This window comes from Scomber japonicus, chromosome 1 (assembly GCF_027409825.1).
Source record: "Scomber japonicus isolate fScoJap1 chromosome 1, fScoJap1.pri, whole genome shotgun sequence".
Lineage (NCBI taxonomy): Eukaryota > Metazoa > Chordata > Actinopteri > Scombriformes > Scombridae > Scomber > Scomber japonicus.
The window spans coordinates 20,556,748-20,576,850 of NC_070578.1; the positions used below are offsets into that span (position 1 = coordinate 20,556,748).

A 20,103-nucleotide genomic window follows, 5' to 3' on the forward strand; every position below is an offset into this window, starting at 1 on the left:
AAGCTGTGACTGTGAAATCCACCTGAGGTTTCATGGGTTTAGTATGACCAAGACTAATTAAAGTGTTTGCCACCAACAAAAACTCTGTGGTCTGTTCTTTTTTTGCCACATTTGTTATACCCAAACATTGTTATCTAACTGCATCTTCAGTTCCTGCAACAATGTAGAAATAACTAACAATAATGATAATAATATCAACAATAAGTTTTCCCCATTAAAGGTTCAGTTTCTATGAATTTCATTAAGGATATTGCCCAATAGGACACTGCTTCCTCAACTTGAGATACTTCTTAAAATGTGATCATACAACAAGCAGAGTGACACATCCTAATGTTACAAGTAAAAGCACACAACAGGTTCAACAACCTTGGTTTTAACCATTTATCCATAATGATCAGCAGCTCAGTACTGCCTCAGTGAAGAGTTATAATTACAGTGTTAGGTGTACTGGAATTAACAAGACTAGGAGGTCAGTCCTCATAATGACACACATACACCTTTCCACGCTAAATCTGTGACACTCAATACAGTTTGATGTTTCATCAAAAAAGAAGAGGCCAATAATTAGACATTCAGTCAAATAGGATATTCACTTCCCCTCAATGCAATAACAGTCATGAAACAAGACCTGGCACATTGACATCAATAATCCAACAGCAGCTGTGTTTGCATCGATTACTCCAGAAGTCAAAGTTCACTACTGAGGAGCCCACGAGCCACAGCGTCTACAAACACACATATTTCTGGGTAAAAAAAACATCTCAAGTGAAGCTAAATTTGCCTGTAAGATGCTTGTAGTGACAGCAACACGTCCAGCTGTGTCTGTTTGTAAGGGGCAGAGATTAACTGCAGCACAGTTCAGGAAGGAGGAAAACTTCTCACGACAAATACTTTAATGTTCATGAGCTCAAGTTACGTTGAAACACATCAGCTGATTTCTTTTTTCGGGTGGAGGGGGGTACCGTTGTGAGTTTGCGGTCGATTGACTCACCTCACACGTTAAGTCCGTAACAACAACACGTAGACATACTTTGTAGATGTGAGCTGGAGCAGATCCGATGATGACTCCTCTCCTCTCCGCTTTGACAAATATGTCTGAAACTGTACCGACTACCGAGCCTGATTAACGCAAACTTGACACCGCGGTAGGCTGCCCTGCTCCGTCTCACAGGTGCCTCCCCCTTTTTTTTTCTTCACACCTATCATCCAGCCCTGACGAACATTTCCGACTGTCACTTACTCACATTTTCACTACTCCCTCCGACTGAGCCGTTCATCAACAAGAAGAGCACCGCAGGGTTTTTTTTTTTGGTCGACTCTACGCAGGAACCAACCGGACGCAGCGCAGTCGACGTCAGCTCGGCGTGTGTGTGAGTGAGATCCCCTAACCCTCTTCAAAAACAGACACACTACTGACAGCGACCCTGGATCAATACCACAACACGCCCTCCTGTCCTGTCCTGTGCCACGGTCCCGGTTGTACCGGACCCGAGAAACACGACAAACTAAGCAGCCACGCACCCGAAACAAGTCTAAATAGGAGCCGGAGCTGACGGGAAACTTACAAACGGCTCAACTTACCAGCTTCCTCTTACATCCTGCTCGACCCGGCTGGTTGTTGTCTCACACCGCGGCGTTAGAACCGACGACGGCACGGCGACGCGACTGAAAAATTGATAAGAGGGAATTGCTGGTTATAAATAGTCATGATACCCCACTGGTGTGCCGCTGAGTGGTCCGTACAAGCCCCAGGAAATACGTCACGGCTATGGACAAAGTGGAGACGTTACAGCAACACCTACTGACCGCGCAGCCGCGCTGCTGCACCGCCACCTGCTGGTCAGCGGCAGCGCAGCCTGTTCCTGACACCCAGGCTGTGGCTCCAGCTGCCAAGCAACATATTTATTATAGTCAAAACAGTAGAGCTGCAACGATTAATCGATGAGTTGATCAACAGAACATTAATCAGTATTATTTTGATAGTTGAATAATTTGTTTTAAGTACATTTTCAGACGAGAATGCCAAACCTTGTTGCTCCCAGTACTTCAAGTTCCCACTCCCACTAAAAGACTGATGCTGTCCATACTATGTTAATCCCAGGAACATTGCACACATGTATATAATCTCAGGACCTTCTGCATTGCACATTTATATATTGCAGACTACTTACACAGAGATTGTTATTTGTATATAGTATTTTATTTTATTTATTTTTTATTTTATTTTATCACTTTTCACCCTTATGCTGCACCTTTTTCCCACCAACATTGACATTTTTTTCCATCATAAACATTCCTCCTGTTCATATTGGCCATTTAAAAAATCCTTTCATGATGTACTTACAATGTAAGTGATGGGAGCCAAAATACACAAGTCTCCTTCAGTGCAAAAATATATTTTAAGTTAGTTTAAAGCTTGTTTGAAGCTAATATGAAGCTTCAGTCCAAATTAGTCAAATTAAGTAGAAGTTCAACATTACAGTCTTTTCAGTGGCTCTCTTTTTGTTACTAGTTTGATGCTAAAAAAGACTGTAAATGTGGCAGATATCCACTTGATATGACTAACTCAGACTGCTGAAGCCTCATTTATAAGCTTCAGATCCACTCTTAAACGCATTTTAAGAGCGCAAAATGAGTGGATACACTGTGGATTTTGTCCCACATCACTTTATCCCAGTTGCCCACTCCTTTGCTGGACTAGAACATGGTAATAACGAACATAACAGAAACTCTTAAGTGATCACATGATTAATCACACGTATTCTCAGGGAATGAATAGCCAGTCACATGCAGGCTGACCCCACATTTAACATGAAAAAAGTCTTCACAGTTTACACATTGGTCACTCTGCAAGAACAAATAAATATCACTTGAAATCTTTAAGTCAATTACCATGTGAAATGAGCAACAATATAGTATATTCATGATATGTACATAAACAGATAAGAATATAAGAAATTGGCTGTAATGGAAGAAAAATCTGTTGTTGTTAACAGGGTGCAAAAGAGAAATCATATTAGGTCAATTTAGTACCACACTGACATAACGGCAGACAATAAAGATGCTTAGAAACTGATTGCAAACAAAATCAGTGCCAGTTTTTTTCCTTTTCTTATTTGTTTGCATCCCTGACAAATATCAATTTTTTAAAAAAGAAAAAGTGGTGTAACATGCTATCAGTTGGTCAAATCAAATACAAATAATAGCCTAATACTATTCTTTATTATTCTGCTTCAACATTTCATCAAGACTAAATCTATTTTCAGCCACACAGAACAGTAGAAATGCACTCTGCTCTGTTTCTATGCTGTAGTCACACCGGAGCAGGATCTACTCTTTTAAAGGGAAAATGTTTGATTAGTTGTTTTTACTTTCAAGTTTGTGAGATAACATAAAAGCAGAGAATCTTTATATTTATTTCTCACTGATGTCTACGTTTTTACTTTTAGCAGTTTGATATATAAAGGTCATGGTCTCAGGTTTTTGTATTTTTGCTGATTTAACATTTTTTAGGAATATGCACCAGCTGAGCACAATGCTGACTAAAACAATAAAAACAAGTGTTAATGCTAGATTTTGATACAGGGCTCCTGCACAAGACAAGGTCACTAGCTTATATTGCAGGTTCTGTTATGAGGGATATTGTACTTAAAAAGCACTTCTGCATCCTGCTATATTTCACTGAGCATTATTACTATTCCCCCGGTTCAGTAATATAGTTGCACAGGTGTAGTTATTGAATCGTCTTCTCTTCCAGAATTCAGTATCAAAATACAAACTAAAAAAGGAAAACATGCATGCAGAAGCTTAAGAAGGGATTATTAAATCCTCATTTTACATGATACTCTTAAATGTCCAAACATTATAGGCCATAGTGTTCATAGTTCAGGGGGAAAGATTCAGAATTGTTATCTTCTAAAGATAAGCAAAATGTGTTTTTCATGAGGATTATCCTGCCATTGTGATTATTAAATGTATCACACATTATAGACTTCAGCATCATGGTGAAGTTTATGCAATAAAATATCTCAAGCTTGTTTGCTTGGTCTCACATCCTATAAAGTTTGGAAAGCCTTTTCTACTTTTAAATAAACATAAGTCATCATGCAGTCTTATCTGACTGTTCTTGCAATACTATATTGTGTATATTGTACAATCACATTCACTGATACACATATTTCCAAGCTGTTAACTCATATAACAATAAAACACAGGCAGCAGAGTACAATGAAGAGCATAGTATATTAAAGGGCCAAGGCACAGAGAGAGCCAGACAGTTCAAAATATTTATTAGAAGTACAAATATGATGATACCAAGGGAGGTCAAGGGACAATTAAATTTGTTGCAGCATGTTAAATTAGATGCCATAATAAGATACACAGAGCCAGAGAGTGTATAGTGAAGCTGTGTGTGTTCAGAGCAGCTGGAGACGAGTTTCTCCCTGTGGAAGCAGAGGAACAGAACATTTATAATCCACTTATGAAATTGGTCTAATTGGTTGCTTAGTAGAGACAAATATTATCATAGTATAAAACATATATGATCACATACCCTTCCTTGGATAAATAAAGTAACAGACTTATGATGTAAGAAGGAGGTTATTAAAGGAGGTTTTATCACTGTCATTTCTTAGAGTACACACCTCTCAGCTCCAGCAGCATGTCTCCATCAAATCGAGCTAGTCTGACGGAGTGTCTCTGCTCAGTGTCCAGCTCTGTCCACTGCTGCTCAGTGACAGCCCATGCCTGCTCCTCACTCAGCCACGACAACTGAACTGCACTGAACACCACCTGCCAGACAGATGTCAAACACAAATACAAAATAACTCCTAGCTCTTCTTTGTTATTGGAGAGATGGCACTCTGGATGAAGAGACAATTTCCTTTTTGGCATATTGTATTTTTCTTTTGTCATATTAAGAACATGTGACATATTTAACATAAAAATGCAGAAATGTTGGTGTTGCTTTGCACATGGACCCTCTGTTTTTGCTCCTGAGCTATCTCAGTCAAGATGCTATTGTTACTGCTAGTTCTGCCAGACTGTATGATTTCCTTACATATACAGCAAGGAAGAATATTTTGCTCTTTAATAAGTGGCAAACCATCTACTGAAACAAACTGGCATAAGGTTATCATGGAATGTTTTCCTCTTGAATACTTGACCTGTATGCTTCATTCTTCGGAGGGACAGTTCATGAAGATTTGGACTCCATATCTCCACTTCTCCAATTTTATAGTGGCTTCAGCGCTTTCAAACATGGTCCCTGGCTAGCCTTAGACTCTTACTCTGTATCTTACTTATAACATTGTAATTGCAACCTAGTCATCTGAGCTTTCCAGAATTTTGATTTGAGTTTTATTTTTTTTATTTTCTTATATTTTCTACAAAGGTGGTGGATTGAGGGGATGTATGTCATACATAACTGTCACTGTGGTTCCATGCTGACTCTCCAGAGAAGTTATGTTTCATACAGTATGTCATGAAAGTGTCTCAATTGTGTGTATTAATATGTATTTTCTTCCTATTAAACATCTTGACTATAGATAAATGTTTTAAATAGTATACATTGCCAGCTGATACTGTGCAGAAAAAATATGTAAAATTCATAGCTACCTACAAAGTATACAAATCTGAAAAGATGGCTTACATTTTTCTTAGATAACTGCTATAAACTTGCTACCAAACGCATGTTTGTAGTTTGTAAGCTTTTTTCACAGCAAAGATTATGACTTCTCATAGTATGGTATGCACAATAGTTACTAATAACTTTAACGCTGACTCTGCTCTATTTAAGTGTTCCTGAAAGCTATGACGGCGTGACGGTGAGCTGGCATGCTCAATAAATACCAGGACCCTGAAACTGAAGCAGCTAAATTGAATTCAGCTATCATTAATTTTATCATTTGCACCTGCCCATTGATTGAGTTTTCCTCCACCCTGAACTGTACTGCAGTTAATCTCTGCTTCCAACAAACATTTTATGAGACTATTCCACTGTTTCCACTACATGGTACCAGCTTGGCTCCAGTACCAGGTACTTCTGGATTTAGTTTTCCACTGCAGATAGTCCACCCTTAATGTAGCTGGACATTGTAGAGACACTGCGTGAAACTCGCGTGACACCATCTTCAACACAGCACTCACAAGAACAACAATGGATGATATTGGAGGGATGATGTTCTTGATGGTCCATATGTGGCTGTTTTTCACAGCAAGAAGACATACTTTGTTTCTGAGGGACTGAAGGCAGCAAGATAAAATACTACTGAAAAAAACAGGAGTGTTTTGTGTTTCAAGTACTCCAATGAATTAAAATAACTGCAGCTGATATGATAGCTTGGCTATTTAAAAATGTCAGGTTTGTGCAGGAGGAATAGACTCGAACCATGTCAAACCATAGCATGCAGTGGAAAATCACAATGATTGAATAATTAGCTCTGAAATCACAAGTAAAACTCACTGCCATTTTTGTTGGTGGCATCAGGGCGATCGCTTCAGGGGTGATTCCCTTCACTTGTTCTTGTACCAGAGCTGACAGCACCATGTCTTCCAGGCCAGCTGGACACAGAGAAGTTTCTCAAACATTGTAGTCAGATAATTAATCTTGCTCATATCAAAGTTTTCCTAAATTTTGCTTGTTTCACTCTCAAGTCTATACCCCCAGGGAGATTTTTTAATTGTACCTATCCATCCAAGAACTTTCCCCTGCCCTCCTCAGTCTTTGAAAAAAGAATTTAAAAAAAAGTTGATCACACAAAAATGTCATACCCCCAGGGATATTATGTTCCACGGTACCTGCCAATGTCCCAATTTCAGTGAAAACTTCCGGTCCCCAAGCACTGACTGGACCAAAGGCCTCAGGTCTGGACAAGCGGCTCGTAAATGCCTCCATCTGCTGTTCTGTGCATGGCAGGGACATCTCCCGCAGGAACAGGACAGCCATACTGCAGTTTCAGAAAAAAGATTCAGGACTTTATCCTCCACTGAGGATATGCAAAATGTTTTCAGGAGGTTTGCATGGCTAAGAAATGTGTATCAGCCTTCTGTCAACATCTGTTAGCAGGTAAGTTAACTCCTAAAACAATACGGAAATCATTCTATAACACCACAGGAAGAAGTTTTATTACTGTTTCTAGAAGTGCTAAAAGTGCTGAATGTCAGACCTTTTTTTAATATAGTTTTTATGGCTACTTTTGAAAGTGTTGTTGTGATGAAGCAGGATGTATACTCATATGTTAGGTATTTGACTGACCTGAGGTTGTAAGGGTTTAGTCTTTTGATTTCTAAGGGATACAGACCACAGATCAGATGGCCAAATGTTGCCAGATCAACGTCTGTTAACTGCTCCACTTTTAATTTGCGCTTCCGAATCACTCCTAAAACCACTGCTCTCATCTGAAAAGTCAAAGAGGAACATTAAACACACATTAATAGATGTATTAAACTCTTCAGGTGGCTTCATACTTCAAGTTTACCTTTTTAGGGCTCCAGTTTGTCAGTGTCCCCAGATGTGCCAACACACCCAGGTCAGTGAAATTGATATCATGCAGCTCTCTCTCTCCAATCTCAGTCACCACCGAGCCCAGAGCCAGCACCTGATCTGCCTTCAGCTCTCTCACTGGACTGAAGGTCTGGATTGGATGAAGAACCAAAACATGCTTCAACCATTGTATTAAAACATTACTCAGCTTTGAAATGGACAGAAGTGTTTTGGTCAGAATTAAGGAAACCTGAAGGGATGATGCATATTGTTATTGACTGAATGAGAGAACATGTTGTATTTCTCTGTGTGGAGGAAAACAATATTAGCTGTGGTAATAACATCAGACAACTTTTCTAAAAGTCTCTCAACATGCTGTTGTTTTTGCAGGCATAGTTTTACTGACCTGCCTGAGTTTCACCCACAGTGCCCGGCGCTGCTCAGAGCTCAGTGAAGCATCCTGACCAAAATCTTCTACACACAGTTTAAGATCCTCCTGTGACATACGGCTCAGCTGAGTGGATGTCCACGCTGAAGGAAACGTCCCCTTGATGTCAGCACAGTTTGGCACTGGCACTACTCAGAAAGACATCACTGGATTCAGAGTGCTGATACAAGTTAAGACATTACACAAATAAAATCATCCATACTTAAGTGCAATAATAACATTTTTGTTAGAGTCACAAGACATCTGCTGACCCAATTTGTAGTATGCACATTTAATTACACCAAGTTTAGTGTTGTATGAGCACTGAAAATAAGAAGACTAAACTTTTTGCCCGCCTCGTCCGAGCTTTGACAATCCCGCGCATGAGACTCTGAGTCTGCTGGCTCTGGCGATGTTGGTCTGTACACCGGGTCTTACAGACTCCCCCAACCACACTGTCCTCCCAGAGCTTTTGACTGACCAGGACTTGCTCCACTGTGTCTTTATTCAACAATGTCTACACAGGGGAAAAATCATGTTATATACTCATCTCAGAAAACCAGTTAAAGTAAAATAGGATACATTTTGTGCATGGGTTGACACTGTTGCTTACCAGTGGGATAGAGTGCATCTGCTTTGTTGACAGAGAAAACACCAGTCTGCCCAAGTGTTCAACATCTCCAACTTGCCATTTAGATGGCTCCCTAGTAAACAAGCACACACATCTTACTGTCACCGCTGCTTTAAGTCAAGTCAGTTTTTATTTGTATAGGCCAGTATCACAAATCACAAATTTGCCACAGGGGGGTTTAATTTAGTCAGTGAGTCAGACTGCAAATACACCAATTTTAAATCAGGATTTTCTCCTTGAAGTCAAAATTTAAATTTCTAAACATTATCTCATCATGAGTAAGTCTGAAATTTTAGAAAACTGCAAAATTACTTTTATAATCATATAAAAAAAATAAATAATAAAATAATTGATGAATTAATGATCCATGTTTCATAACCACGACAGCAGATAAGACTATATCTTCCTTTACCCCAACAGGTCTGTCTGAGTGAGAAGGGTGCTGATATCTCTCAGCGCCTCTTTGGGAAGGCAGAAGCTTCTCATCTCCTCTAGCCGTAGAGCCAGAGCACCTCTGTCCACCAGAGCCAAACTGTCCCGGTCCAAGAAAGGTAGTAAAGGCCCCAGGAGGTCTAGAGTGTTGCCATCAATAACCCCCTCAGCCTGAGAAGAGCCCTGTAGAACAGCACATACAGTAGAGTCAGTGGGGCTGGATTACAAGGATTTCACATGATATGGCTTCACTTCAATCAATCAATCCTTATTCATATAGCGCCAAATCACAACAAGAGTTATCTCAAGGCATTTTTCACTAAGAGCAGGTCTTGGATTGTAGTCCCTGATTTAGTGAAGTGACTGAGGCTGAATCTCTTTCTCCATTTATTTCTTTCTTTCTTTCTATGTGTGTGTGTGGGGGGATGTTTGACAAGCCTGAATCAACAAATGTGGTTTATTCTTTCTGGCCCATTAATGTGTTTACAAATCAAATACATGACTCACTACCACTGCTGACGCATGCCCTAATTGAATTCAACCAGAAATAGTAACCCCTCAATTCCAGTTTGCTCTGAATGTTCATGGTGCCGGTTTATCATTTTAATTACCCTGAAGTTCATTTAGGGTATCTGCTTTAAATGAATGTTTATTTATTACCTACAACAACTGGTTTGACATCATACTTATCTTATACAGACATGTGTCAACTGTCAATGATGTAATAATATACAGTAAATATAAAATAAATAGTGTATATTACATGATGTTGTATTACCAATTCAGCTACGACCTTCTCGGCTAAATTTGCCTGTTTGTAATGTGGCAGTCTGAGGAAGTCAGCAAAATGTGCCTGAATATGGTCCAGAATATCTCTGAAGGATGTGTTGGAGAGCTTCTCTATCATCGTCACTCTGGGAAAAAAAACAGAGCAGAGATATAAATATAGTTACCATTGAATTAACTGTGAAATGTTTATATAAAGAGCAGTTCACATGTTTAATAAGGAGATACTTGCGGTAATGTTGCAGCAAACCGAGAGCTCAAAGCATCAAGGTCAATCTCAGGTTGTTTTCTGAGTTCCTCCACGATACATTTTCGCTGGTAACACAGCCAAAACACATCTGAACTTGTTAGTATTATAAAAACATTTATGTATATGTAACTCTGAAATGTAATTAGCAAAAAGTCTAATGAGTCAAGGTTGCATAACAGAGTTTAAGGGTGAGGAAATGTGTGTCCCCACCAGATCGGGCCTCATGGCTCCAGGCAGCATACTGACAAACTGAAGCAGCTCCACAAAATCTGTCTCATTGCTCCAGTGCTTCATTAAGTCACAACTCATTCCACCAGCAATATGACGCAGGTCTCTGCAAGCGAAAGAGATGTCATTATTTAAATTGTTTATTGACTGAGTCCTTAACCTGAAAATGACCATGACTGAGTCTACTTGTTTTGAGTTTTCGATTCCCTTCACAGGAAAAATAACATATTGATTCAAACCACACATCTGAATTTCCTGGTGGAGAATGGGCCCGACTCACCTCACTGTCTTGCTGGTAATGTTTTTAAATTCGTGGATCCTCTTGAACAGAAGTTGAGCCTGTCCAAAAAGAACAAGTCTCAGGTGTCCTTCACCTTAAAACTAATAACATTTTGTATCCATCACCTTAAAACTAATAACATTTTAATAAAATAATCTTAACTAATTTGTCATAAATTTAAGCCCCTTTCTCTAGAAATCATCTAAGCTGAATGTCTTGCAAATTGCTTAATATTATAAAGAAACATAAATTAAACCAGTAATTGCAATCTCACAAAATATTCAACAGACTCATCTAACTTCTCAGTCTCACTAACCATTTAAATATCAAACTTTTTATTTATTTAAATATATTTTAGATTACAAATGCAGTGTCACAGTATATCAGTACAGTATAGGTCTTGTTAGAATGAGAACAGGTGGTGAAAGCAGGCACTCTTGGTTGTGACAAAATCCCTTTAAGGTAGCCATTATTCATTTATGATACACTCTTCCACACTATTGTACTACATCCAAACTAATTAGCTTGATGGCGGCTGAAGCGTATGGAGTATTAATATCCTGAAAGGATCATCTGAAGCATATCCTATGAGTTGCAGATTAACAAGAGATGGTAACATTTTCTTTCTTTTGTAAGAGAACTGATAACCTATCGTTGTCATATCAATACAATGCTGAACAGCTCTCACAAAAGTAAGTGAAAAAAGTAAAATATGCACCTGCTGTGGCGACCAGTTTATGTCTCGGTACAGGCTGATATCTCTCAGGATATTTTCTCTGTTTAAGGCCTCTGTCAGCTTCTTCAGAGGGACGAATGGTAAAAGACAATTTACCTGCTGTGTGATATTCTGCAGGTCTCTGTGGAAAGTCTGTTGACACACAATAGAAAACACAGAGACGTTGAAACATTAAAAGAAACCTTTCTGTTAACTCTAGATCTTGACTAGAGCGTTTTACAAAGTCTGTCACTGAAAACTGGTGATGTCGAATTTATCAACTGCCAAAATCTCTCCGCCTCCATTGTGTCTCCTACTCAACAAGTGACAGCGAAATGAGATTCACAGCAAATTATCAAGGATGGGTAAACAGATAAGAAAGTGATAGGCGATGTACTCAAGAGAGACAATAACACTGTCACCTCCTGCAATGCATTGTATAGCATGGCTCTATGGCCAGGCTTAAGCTCAGTTAGCAAGGCTCTCCAACACTGGCAGTGAGCAGTTTCACTGATCTCAGGCCACTGGAGGTCTCTCAACACAGCAGGGGAGAGACCAGAGTGTAATGGTTTCAGTCTGCACAGTTTTTCCATGGTCAGCTGGCAGGGAGAGGAAAAACACAGTGGTTAGAGTGCAGATGGCTGGAATTCAGCAGAAATATTTTTAAGATGACTACTTACGTTGGTGTCCTTTGAAATCTTGGATAACATTTGAAATGCCTGAGGAGAGCATTTAAATGAAAATTAAACTATTACAGTCTTTAGGATTCCAGTATTTGATGTGAAGGTTACATATTTCATCATTGTTAATCTTCTTCTCCATCTTTAGAAATGGTTGCCTATTAATCATTGGCCTGCAGAAAATATTTCAATCAAGCCTGACAGTTCTCACTTATTGCAAAAAAAGGATTGATGCATTTTAGTTCTATGTAGCATCTTTGAGAAAAGACTAATGATGCATTGATAGCCTTGACATTTTTTAATCTAATTCATATACAAGTCACTTATATACAGTATCAGCCAAAAGTTTGGACACTTCCTATTCCCTTGAATGTGCATCCAAACTTTTGACTGGTTCTGTATCTGTACATTTACATTTATACTTGTAAGTTTGGACTCAAATTGATCGATTTTAAAATGGTGGAGGGGATGCAATAACACAAGATAAGATAATCATTAATCCACATGTGAAGATAAAAACAAAGATATCAGGTTGTAGTGGACTTGTGCTGACCTGTGCCGGAGAATATCTGTGTAGTCCTGGTTGTGAAAGAACTTCCAAGAGTTGTTGTGTGGGGAGTGAGAGCAAGAAGGGGGCCCCTAACTGGGGTAAGAGACCACTGAGGGCAGACAGCTCTGAAGGGGCCATGCTGCTGGCATTCAGGCTCTGAACAGCTGGTATCAACCATGAGGACAGCTATCCAAAAAACATGGTTAAATAGAGCTAGTCTGACAGAGTCCAGAAGAACACAAAAGACTGTAATTGAGGATAATAATGGTGTAAAAAATGTCTGTAGATGTCAGTAAGACCATGTGCCCCTCACCCTGCCACTGTCACTGACGAAACCCTTGGAAATGCATTGAGCCAGCTGCTGCCAAAGAGCAGAGGACACAGCTGAGTCCTGTAGAGCTGAATACAGCTCAAATGGATCCAAATAACATGCAAGGACCCCTAACCTGCAAAAAGACATAATCTGTCACTTTTCCAATAATCAAATAAAAAAGAATTTCAAACATAAATCACTTTTTACAAATACAAAGTGCATCATGTAGAAAATATCATTATTTGATTACTTAAATATTGAGCTTAGTGCAGAAACAATAAACCATAAACAGAGATAGATCATTAAAACAAATGAAATAGAATTGATTGATATAACATCACACACTGATACCTAACAAAACCTGTCCTGACTCATCAATACCAACAAATCATCATGTTGGATTTCAAGATGAATCTGAGTTCCTGTGGGGTCATGTTAAAAGAATAACACTTATGTCAAGTGTGTTCTCAGACAAATAGCCTTTCAGTACTGTTTAAATACAGTGCAAAGGTCAAATATAAAGAAACATCCAGACAAGGACTAAAGCGCTATACCTGTAGTTTGGAGTCATATTGGCCTCTCAGTACTTTTCAGTCATTATAAAAATGAACTGTGTAAGTCTCACCTCAATATGTCATCACTGGTCAGATTCTTCTTCTTGGTGAAAATTGTTCGAAGCACATGGCGCCCCCTTACACCATCCAGACTGCTGTTGCCTAGCAACTCCATCAGTGGAGCAAGCTAAAGGAGACAACAGAGTTCACATCATTCACAAACTACTTGCTGTAAGTCTCCCAATCAAAGGCTTAAAAAAAAATACCTAATCACATTTGAAATGACTGATATCAGCAAAAGAGGTACAATAAAATTGCCTTCTAACCTGTTGTGACGTTAGCTGCTGAAAATGACTGACTGGAAGGTAAGGCAGAAGTGGGAGGATGGAACTGAGGAAGTATGGTGGCCATGTAGGGACATCACCCACTACACTTGACTGTAGGAGTCTCTTCACAAAGGCCTTTTTCTGCAGGGACTTCATCCCTGAGCTGTGATCACGAATAGCCATCAGCCTTCAGAGCAACACAGAGACAGTTAGCATCAAGGGACACTGACTAATTTTAGATTGAATATGACGATATGTTGGGTCAGCAACTTTACACGCTGTCGTTGACGATCAGGGAGGCTGGGAAGCTCATGATGTCAGATACAGACATGAAGGGAATGAACTGAGACAGGTCCACAAACAGTTCTGGGGTCACTCGGGGGAACTTATGAATAAAGGCAGCGGTCATTGTTTCCATGGCCTGCAACTCTTTTTGAGAGGCCTGACAGAGAAAAACAAAAGAGCAGGATCAGAAATGGATGTGTATTCAAATAGACAGTTTTAGTAATAGTAATATACTAATGTCAAAGATTTGTGAGGGGTAGAAAAACATAAGTAAATCAAGTAGCTACATTAAAAAGAGGAATTGTCACTGATATATATTAACTGATGTGTTATTTTTGGGAGTTCTTAAACAAACCTGGGTGGTTTCGACTTGCAGCTGATCCCAACTTTGATGCATATGGGAGAGAAATCTCTTTACTGCGTCTTTTTCAGCAGACATCACCAGAGTGCGAATGCTGTCTCTTGGCATCTGGAGGTACTCCTGGTAACATAAAATGACTCACCTGAATACAAAGTTCAGTGAGTCAATCTGTGGTGTAGGGTTAAATTTGAATTTGGGCACACAGCCCAGTACCTGCAACAGAACCCTGAGAGCAGATGAGTTGTCGTCCCGCTGAATGAGGTCCCACAAGACGGGCTGATGTAACAACAAAATCAAGTTATTGATTCCTTGTTGTGTGCGTGTGTGTATAAGAGCATTTGTGTATGTATATATGTGTCATCTTACACTGAAGCAGCTCAGCAGATCTTCCTTGAGAGTGAGGTTACGCTCTCTGCGGAGGAAGACCCCCACAGTGTGAAGTATGCTCATGGAGGCTTCTGGCTGTAGCGTGGCCCAGGATGTGTTGTCAAGGAGACTAGAGAGAAGGATGGCCTGACCCAAACCTTGCCTCACCTCTCTTTCCCCCTCATCCAGCCCCGAAGAGAGGCCTACCATGAAGTCCAAGACTCGTAACACATATCCAAGTGCCACTAAAAAACCCTCATTCTCCCCTCTCTCAACCTCACATACACTCAGCTTGTGTAAGACCTCTACCAGCAGCGGGGCTGGGTCCACACACAGCTGCGATGTGTCAAACTGATACTGCGCTGGGAGGATGTCAAAAAACCTCTGCAGGAGGCACTTCCTGTCCTCAAATTCTGCCTGCAGATCATCACAGAAAGCAGCAAACTGGGGCACTGATCTCAGCAGCTGATGATAGAGTGAAGTGTTTAAACAAATGTACTCTCTCAATCCATGAGTCTTTCCACAGAGCTCCAGGAGGGTGGAGTTGATGAAATGATGCACAGCCCACTTCCTGTACTGACAAGTATCCTCAATGGTGTCAACATTGGAGAAGTTGTGTATTTTGGAGCAGTATGCTGCGGTCCAGCTGCCTTCTGGAGAGGACTGGTGTGAGTCTGGAGACTCTCTCCCACACAAAGCTAAAATTAGGGCAGAGTTGTTGGGCAGGAAGCAGTGCCTGAAAGCCTGGGCACTGAGCGACCTGCTGCCCAACCGAGCCAGACAGTTCTCGTCAAGTTCTGGACTTCCTATCGCCTCACCTGACAGCTGCACGCATAACTCGTCTATACTTGTCTGGTTAAAAAAATGGTAGTTCCCTGTCACTGCAGCCTGCAAATATTAAAGTCAGAATAAATAAGCATGAAGTAGAAAAAAATAAGCAACGTACAAATACATAGGTGAAGCATATGACTTCAGATATTCAGCAAGAAGTTTGCAGACAGCATTATTCAAAGGTGCAATAAATGACATTGAGCCTCAAGGGATGTCAGCAACTATTTGCCATGTAAAGATATAGTGGAGTAATAGCGACTGGAACAGAGAATTAAGCTACACTGCCTCTGTTTGTCTGTCTTAGCTTCTCTGTTCTTTGTTTTGGTAGCCAAACAGGCTATGCATGAGTGCAAGTGAGTCCCTATGTGTCCTCCACGTCCTTGTCTCACATTGCAACTAAACAGTACACTAAAATATGTTTCTGAAAACATTTGAGGTGAGAAATAGGCAATACAATAACAGAATATTCATCCATATTTGTTCAGCACTGCCTAGTATGGGAGTTTAATCTGAGTTTCAGCTTTCTTTTTTCCCCCTGATTTTATTGAGTTAAATATACATGTTTGTTTTGGTCTGAGATGTCGTGCTATAGTGTGACATCTAGTGGCTGAATGTCTTGAATTGCAACTTTAAGGTTGGTGATTTTTTATATTTTTTTTATTGTCAACAAATCTCATGTGCAGAGCCAAATCAGCAATGAACTCTATCCTATGATGTATCCATCTATGATATATTGTGGTTCTCTGTGCCATAGACCTCTGTTGTTGTACAAAAACTAGTAGAAACACATCAGAGAGCCACATCTCTGCACTTGGTGACATTTCCTTCACCCCTGAAGAATATGGGCACAGTTTGTTTTGGAATGACTAAAAACATCACGTTCTCAGTCTCTGGAGAGTAGTTAGACAGACAGACTAAAAATGTGATCGCTGTTATTAGTCTTTAGGGCCATTCCTGAACAAGCTGTCATTGCCCTTGAGGCAAAGGAACATGTCACACAGTGCAGCAGTGTGGCTTATTGATGTGTTCTAATAGGTTTTTGACAACAATGGAGGTCTACAGTACAGAAAAATAAAATATGTAAGGTTTTGGATACACACACCATTCTTGTAAGTAGGATGAGTTCATTGTTGGTTTGGCTCTGCACAAGAAAAATATAGAAAATTGTCAGCCTCAGAAAATTGTCGGCCTTATTCATTAAAGCCAATTAAGAGCGTTTCATCATGAAAAATAAAAAAAGTTATCCTCACCTGATGTACTCTTTGCAGCCAGAAAGAGGAGTTGGCACACACTGTGTTGTTGAATTCATGTGCAAAGAACTCACTGCAGACATGAACCCAAAGAAAATCGTCCTCAGCAGCAGACAGGTACCAAGCTGCATCAGAGCACGTGGCATGCAGGTCGAGTCCCATGTCAGCCACTGCAGGGTTAACTGACCCGTTCTCCCCTTCAAACAGTTTACAGTAGAGGAACACTGTGAAGTTGGAGACGCCTGACAAGCCAGGGATGGATTCATTGCACGCTGCCTCCAGAATTTCTGCAGAGGTGGAGTACTCCATGTCTTTCTGTTGGTCGCTTTCTCTCGTTCTCTCTGCTTGTGGCTGGTGGAGCTCAGTGTTGAGTGGTGTGGTAGAGAGTTTATGAAGGCGTTTTCGTTTGGAGATTGTTTGAGAGGATGATGCTGTTTTAGGAGTTGAGTGGGCAGGTGTTTGCCAGGACATAAGTTCGTCTCCTTCAGTGGACGGGCAGGATAGGAATGGGAGTGTACTTGGAAAACCCTGAGAGCTAATGCCCAGAGCCTGGGAGTTCCACGTCACATTATGTCTTATACCCCTACATATGCATGGACAGATGGGAACAATGATGGTTTGACTTTGCTAACAATTTACTGCCAAATATGTAAACTGCAATGATACAGTTAAAAAGTTATATTCCTAAAATATCTTACCATAAGATCAGCTGTCTCAGGTCACCTTCAGAGAGACAAATGAAAAGCAAATATCAATTGAAAATCAAAGTGAAGAAGAGGTTCAAAAAGCACCTGGAAGCACCTGCAGTATACACAACTATACCTGACGCAACAGTGCCACTCAGTTAACAATGCCCAAGATATAAAGTTACTGACATCAATGAGAGGATAAAGAGATTAACTGGGCTAACGACAGATGCTTTCAGTGACCACGATGATTAAAACGATTTTAAAGCAGTGTCAGTCACTGTCACTTTTCCCTGTCTTTCAGGTGAAACCAGGGCCAACCTTACAGTTTCTTTACAAAGAATTTGCTTTGCGAATGACATACAATACATGATTTACAGCACCTGTTCAGTGAGAAGAGTCACTGGGGCTAAATCTTGAGGAGTGGCACACAACAGCTTTTTGTGTAATGATAATGAGTTCTTGTGATTGTGTAACAACCTCTGAGCACAGCTGCTCCACATACTTACCGACAGTGCATCGTCCTTGCGCATTGGGCTGTGGCACGTCAACCATTCTGCTGACGTCATCGAGCATGGCCATGGTAACTCGTGACACTTTCTTTCTCAGGTTACTGTAGACAGAAGTACCTACTCTATGCAGGAGGCCTCTTCTTAGCCCATCCAAACTTTGAACAAGAGCTAGATTTTTCTGTGCCAAGTGCCCTCCTCTCTCACCTCCACCTGAACGTGATAATGCCTGCAGGAGTAAGCTTTGCATGGAGTCTGAATCATCCTCTGTGGCCATCATATCTTCCAGAGAGGCATTTCCTGATGACCCATCCTGCCTCATGGCCTCAGGAGGCAAGCTAAAGGGCTTTAAACGTTCAAATGCACTCGAGCCCCTTTTGTGCTCAGCACCTTCCCCTGCTGGATGTAAACTGACCACAGGCTTCCAGTTGCGTGTTTCTATGAAACGCAGTAGTTGCTGAAGCCAGCTGACACTGAAGGCACAGTCACTACGGCCCTTCAGTGCGCAGATGAAGCCCTGCAGTCCTGCACTGGCCTGACCATATGTCCCACTGACCAGAGCCTGTAGTGCAGCTTCTAGTACGGCACTCACTGTCCTCCAGTTCTGTGATAAGAACATCAAAAGAGGCCTATGGGGCTGACGCTCTGATAGAGAGATCAGACTCTGCAGCAGCCCCAGGAGCCAGTCCCAATGTGGACTGCCTCTCAGGGACAAAAACCAGTCCTGCACTCTGACACTGGGTCGGGGTGGTACCCGGCCATTCCACTGGTTCAGAGCAGCACTCCCTTCAGACTGGAGAAAGAAATGTAGCACCTTCTCCCACAGCTGCTCCTCATCTGGCTCTGCCGGCACCTCCTCTAACTCAGCACCCATCTCTTGGAGGTACTGAGATATGTTGTACAGGAAGCCAGAGAGACGGCGTCTGTCAATTGGCTTGTTTAGTGAAGGCAGGCTCTTGCTGGGAAGTAGACCAAGTGCTTTTAGGTTCCCCATGACATTTCTCACCCAAGGGTGTACAGGTGGGTCTTTACTGTTTTCTGGAGGAGTATTCTGAGGACTCCAACCACCTCCTTTACTCCATTTTGAAATGAGCTCCTTAAAAATGGCATCTCTTTCATCATGTTTACCCCCTCCTAAAAAATGTCAAATTAAAGACCACTAATGTTAGCATTTTTTAATAAACACATGTAGAAATAAAACACACAAATAATGCGTTTAATGATGTATTTTATGTGGTCCACTCACCTGTCTTCTCAGATGATCCTTTTCCAAGTAAAAGAGCACAAACTATGATGCTTGAGAATCTAAGAGTGGCCATCCCTGGCCCTTTCTCTGCATTCTTCATCTCATGCCAGCATGCACAGTGACACAGTGGTGTCACATTTTTCTCTTCAGAACTCTTTCCTATTGATATAAAAGAAGAAAACATTTTAACTCTTTTCCTTTTTTAATTTTTAATGATTGGATGGACCCAAGAAGAAACGTATCTCACTGGAGAGGGGAATCAATTAAACCTTAATGACTGGTCACCACATCACCTTACCACTTTCACTGCAAGGTTAATAAAAGTACCAGCAATGTACTTAACTTATGAAAAATTATAAAGTAAAAATGAAAGAAAGGTCAAATGATGATGCTGAAATGGAGTGGGAAGAATTCCAAAAGATAAGATAAATATAAGGAAAGACATAATCCATAAACACATAATTCTTATTCTTACAGAGATCATAAGCTCACAGTAACAGTCAACAGTACTTTTGTTTCAATTCATTTGTTTGTTTAAAACATTTTTATGTAAATTTGAAATGTCAGTGATCACTTGCAATAATGGAAATAAAAAAAAGAAAAATATTTTTAGAAACTCACCAACAGTTGCAATCCATCAATTTCTGTGCATGTCCTTTCAAGTTTGTGCCAGCATCTCTAACTAGGAGGTAACAACATATTCAGAGCTGACCTCTTTCTGAAAGGCGCTCTCTGTTTCACCATCACTCTGACTTTCTCTACCTTCAACTCTCTCCTTCTGCACCCCTCCCACCTGTGTCTTCTGTCTCTCTCTGTGCTTTTAGCTGTTTGGGGCACTTGCCTTGTTGTCTCTGGGGTTTAGAGTTGACGCTTGGCTTCATATTTCATGAGTTATCTTGCAGTGCTACAGTGTG

At 40.6% G+C, this 20,103-nt stretch overlaps 2 protein-coding genes across 5 annotated transcripts in view; both read right to left on the bottom strand.

Annotated features, from left to right (window-relative positions):
- Nucleotides 1-1,732, bottom strand: part of furina (furin (paired basic amino acid cleaving enzyme) a) — an 80,354-nt gene extending 78,622 nt beyond the window's left edge. Inside the window, exon 1 of one of the 4 annotated variants that reach the window (XM_053323458.1) lies at nucleotides 1,582-1,732. The gene's annotated coding sequence lies outside the window, so the exon portion shown is untranslated. Of the gene's footprint in view, nucleotides 1-991; nucleotides 1,158-1,244; nucleotides 1,351-1,581 lie in introns of those variants that run through there. The other 3 variants (XM_053323492.1, XM_053323467.1, XM_053323483.1) reach the window with 3 other exon arrangements.
- A 2,621-nt stretch (nucleotides 1,733-4,353) lies between these two features.
- Nucleotides 4,354-19,289, bottom strand: LOC128361283 (stereocilin). The gene is made up of 29 exons (XM_053321682.1): nucleotides 19,190-19,289; nucleotides 17,944-19,077; nucleotides 17,447-17,471; nucleotides 16,749-17,331; nucleotides 14,668-15,555; nucleotides 14,515-14,577; nucleotides 14,296-14,421; nucleotides 13,931-14,097; nucleotides 13,656-13,842; nucleotides 13,401-13,516; nucleotides 12,776-12,908; nucleotides 12,466-12,648; nucleotides 11,913-11,951; nucleotides 11,655-11,831; nucleotides 11,236-11,385; nucleotides 10,518-10,576; nucleotides 10,220-10,343; nucleotides 9,992-10,074; nucleotides 9,752-9,887; nucleotides 8,954-9,156; nucleotides 8,524-8,614; nucleotides 8,256-8,427; nucleotides 7,890-8,059; nucleotides 7,479-7,634; nucleotides 7,256-7,398; nucleotides 6,799-6,947; nucleotides 6,464-6,561; nucleotides 4,644-4,791; nucleotides 4,354-4,442 (listed from the first exon to the last, which is right to left on the bottom strand). The coding sequence occupies exons 1-29, from the start codon at nucleotides 19,287-19,289 to the stop codon at nucleotides 4,354-4,356; spliced, it is 5,892 nt and encodes a 1,963-aa protein (XP_053177657.1).
- Nucleotides 19,290-20,103: the final 814 nt, after the last annotated feature.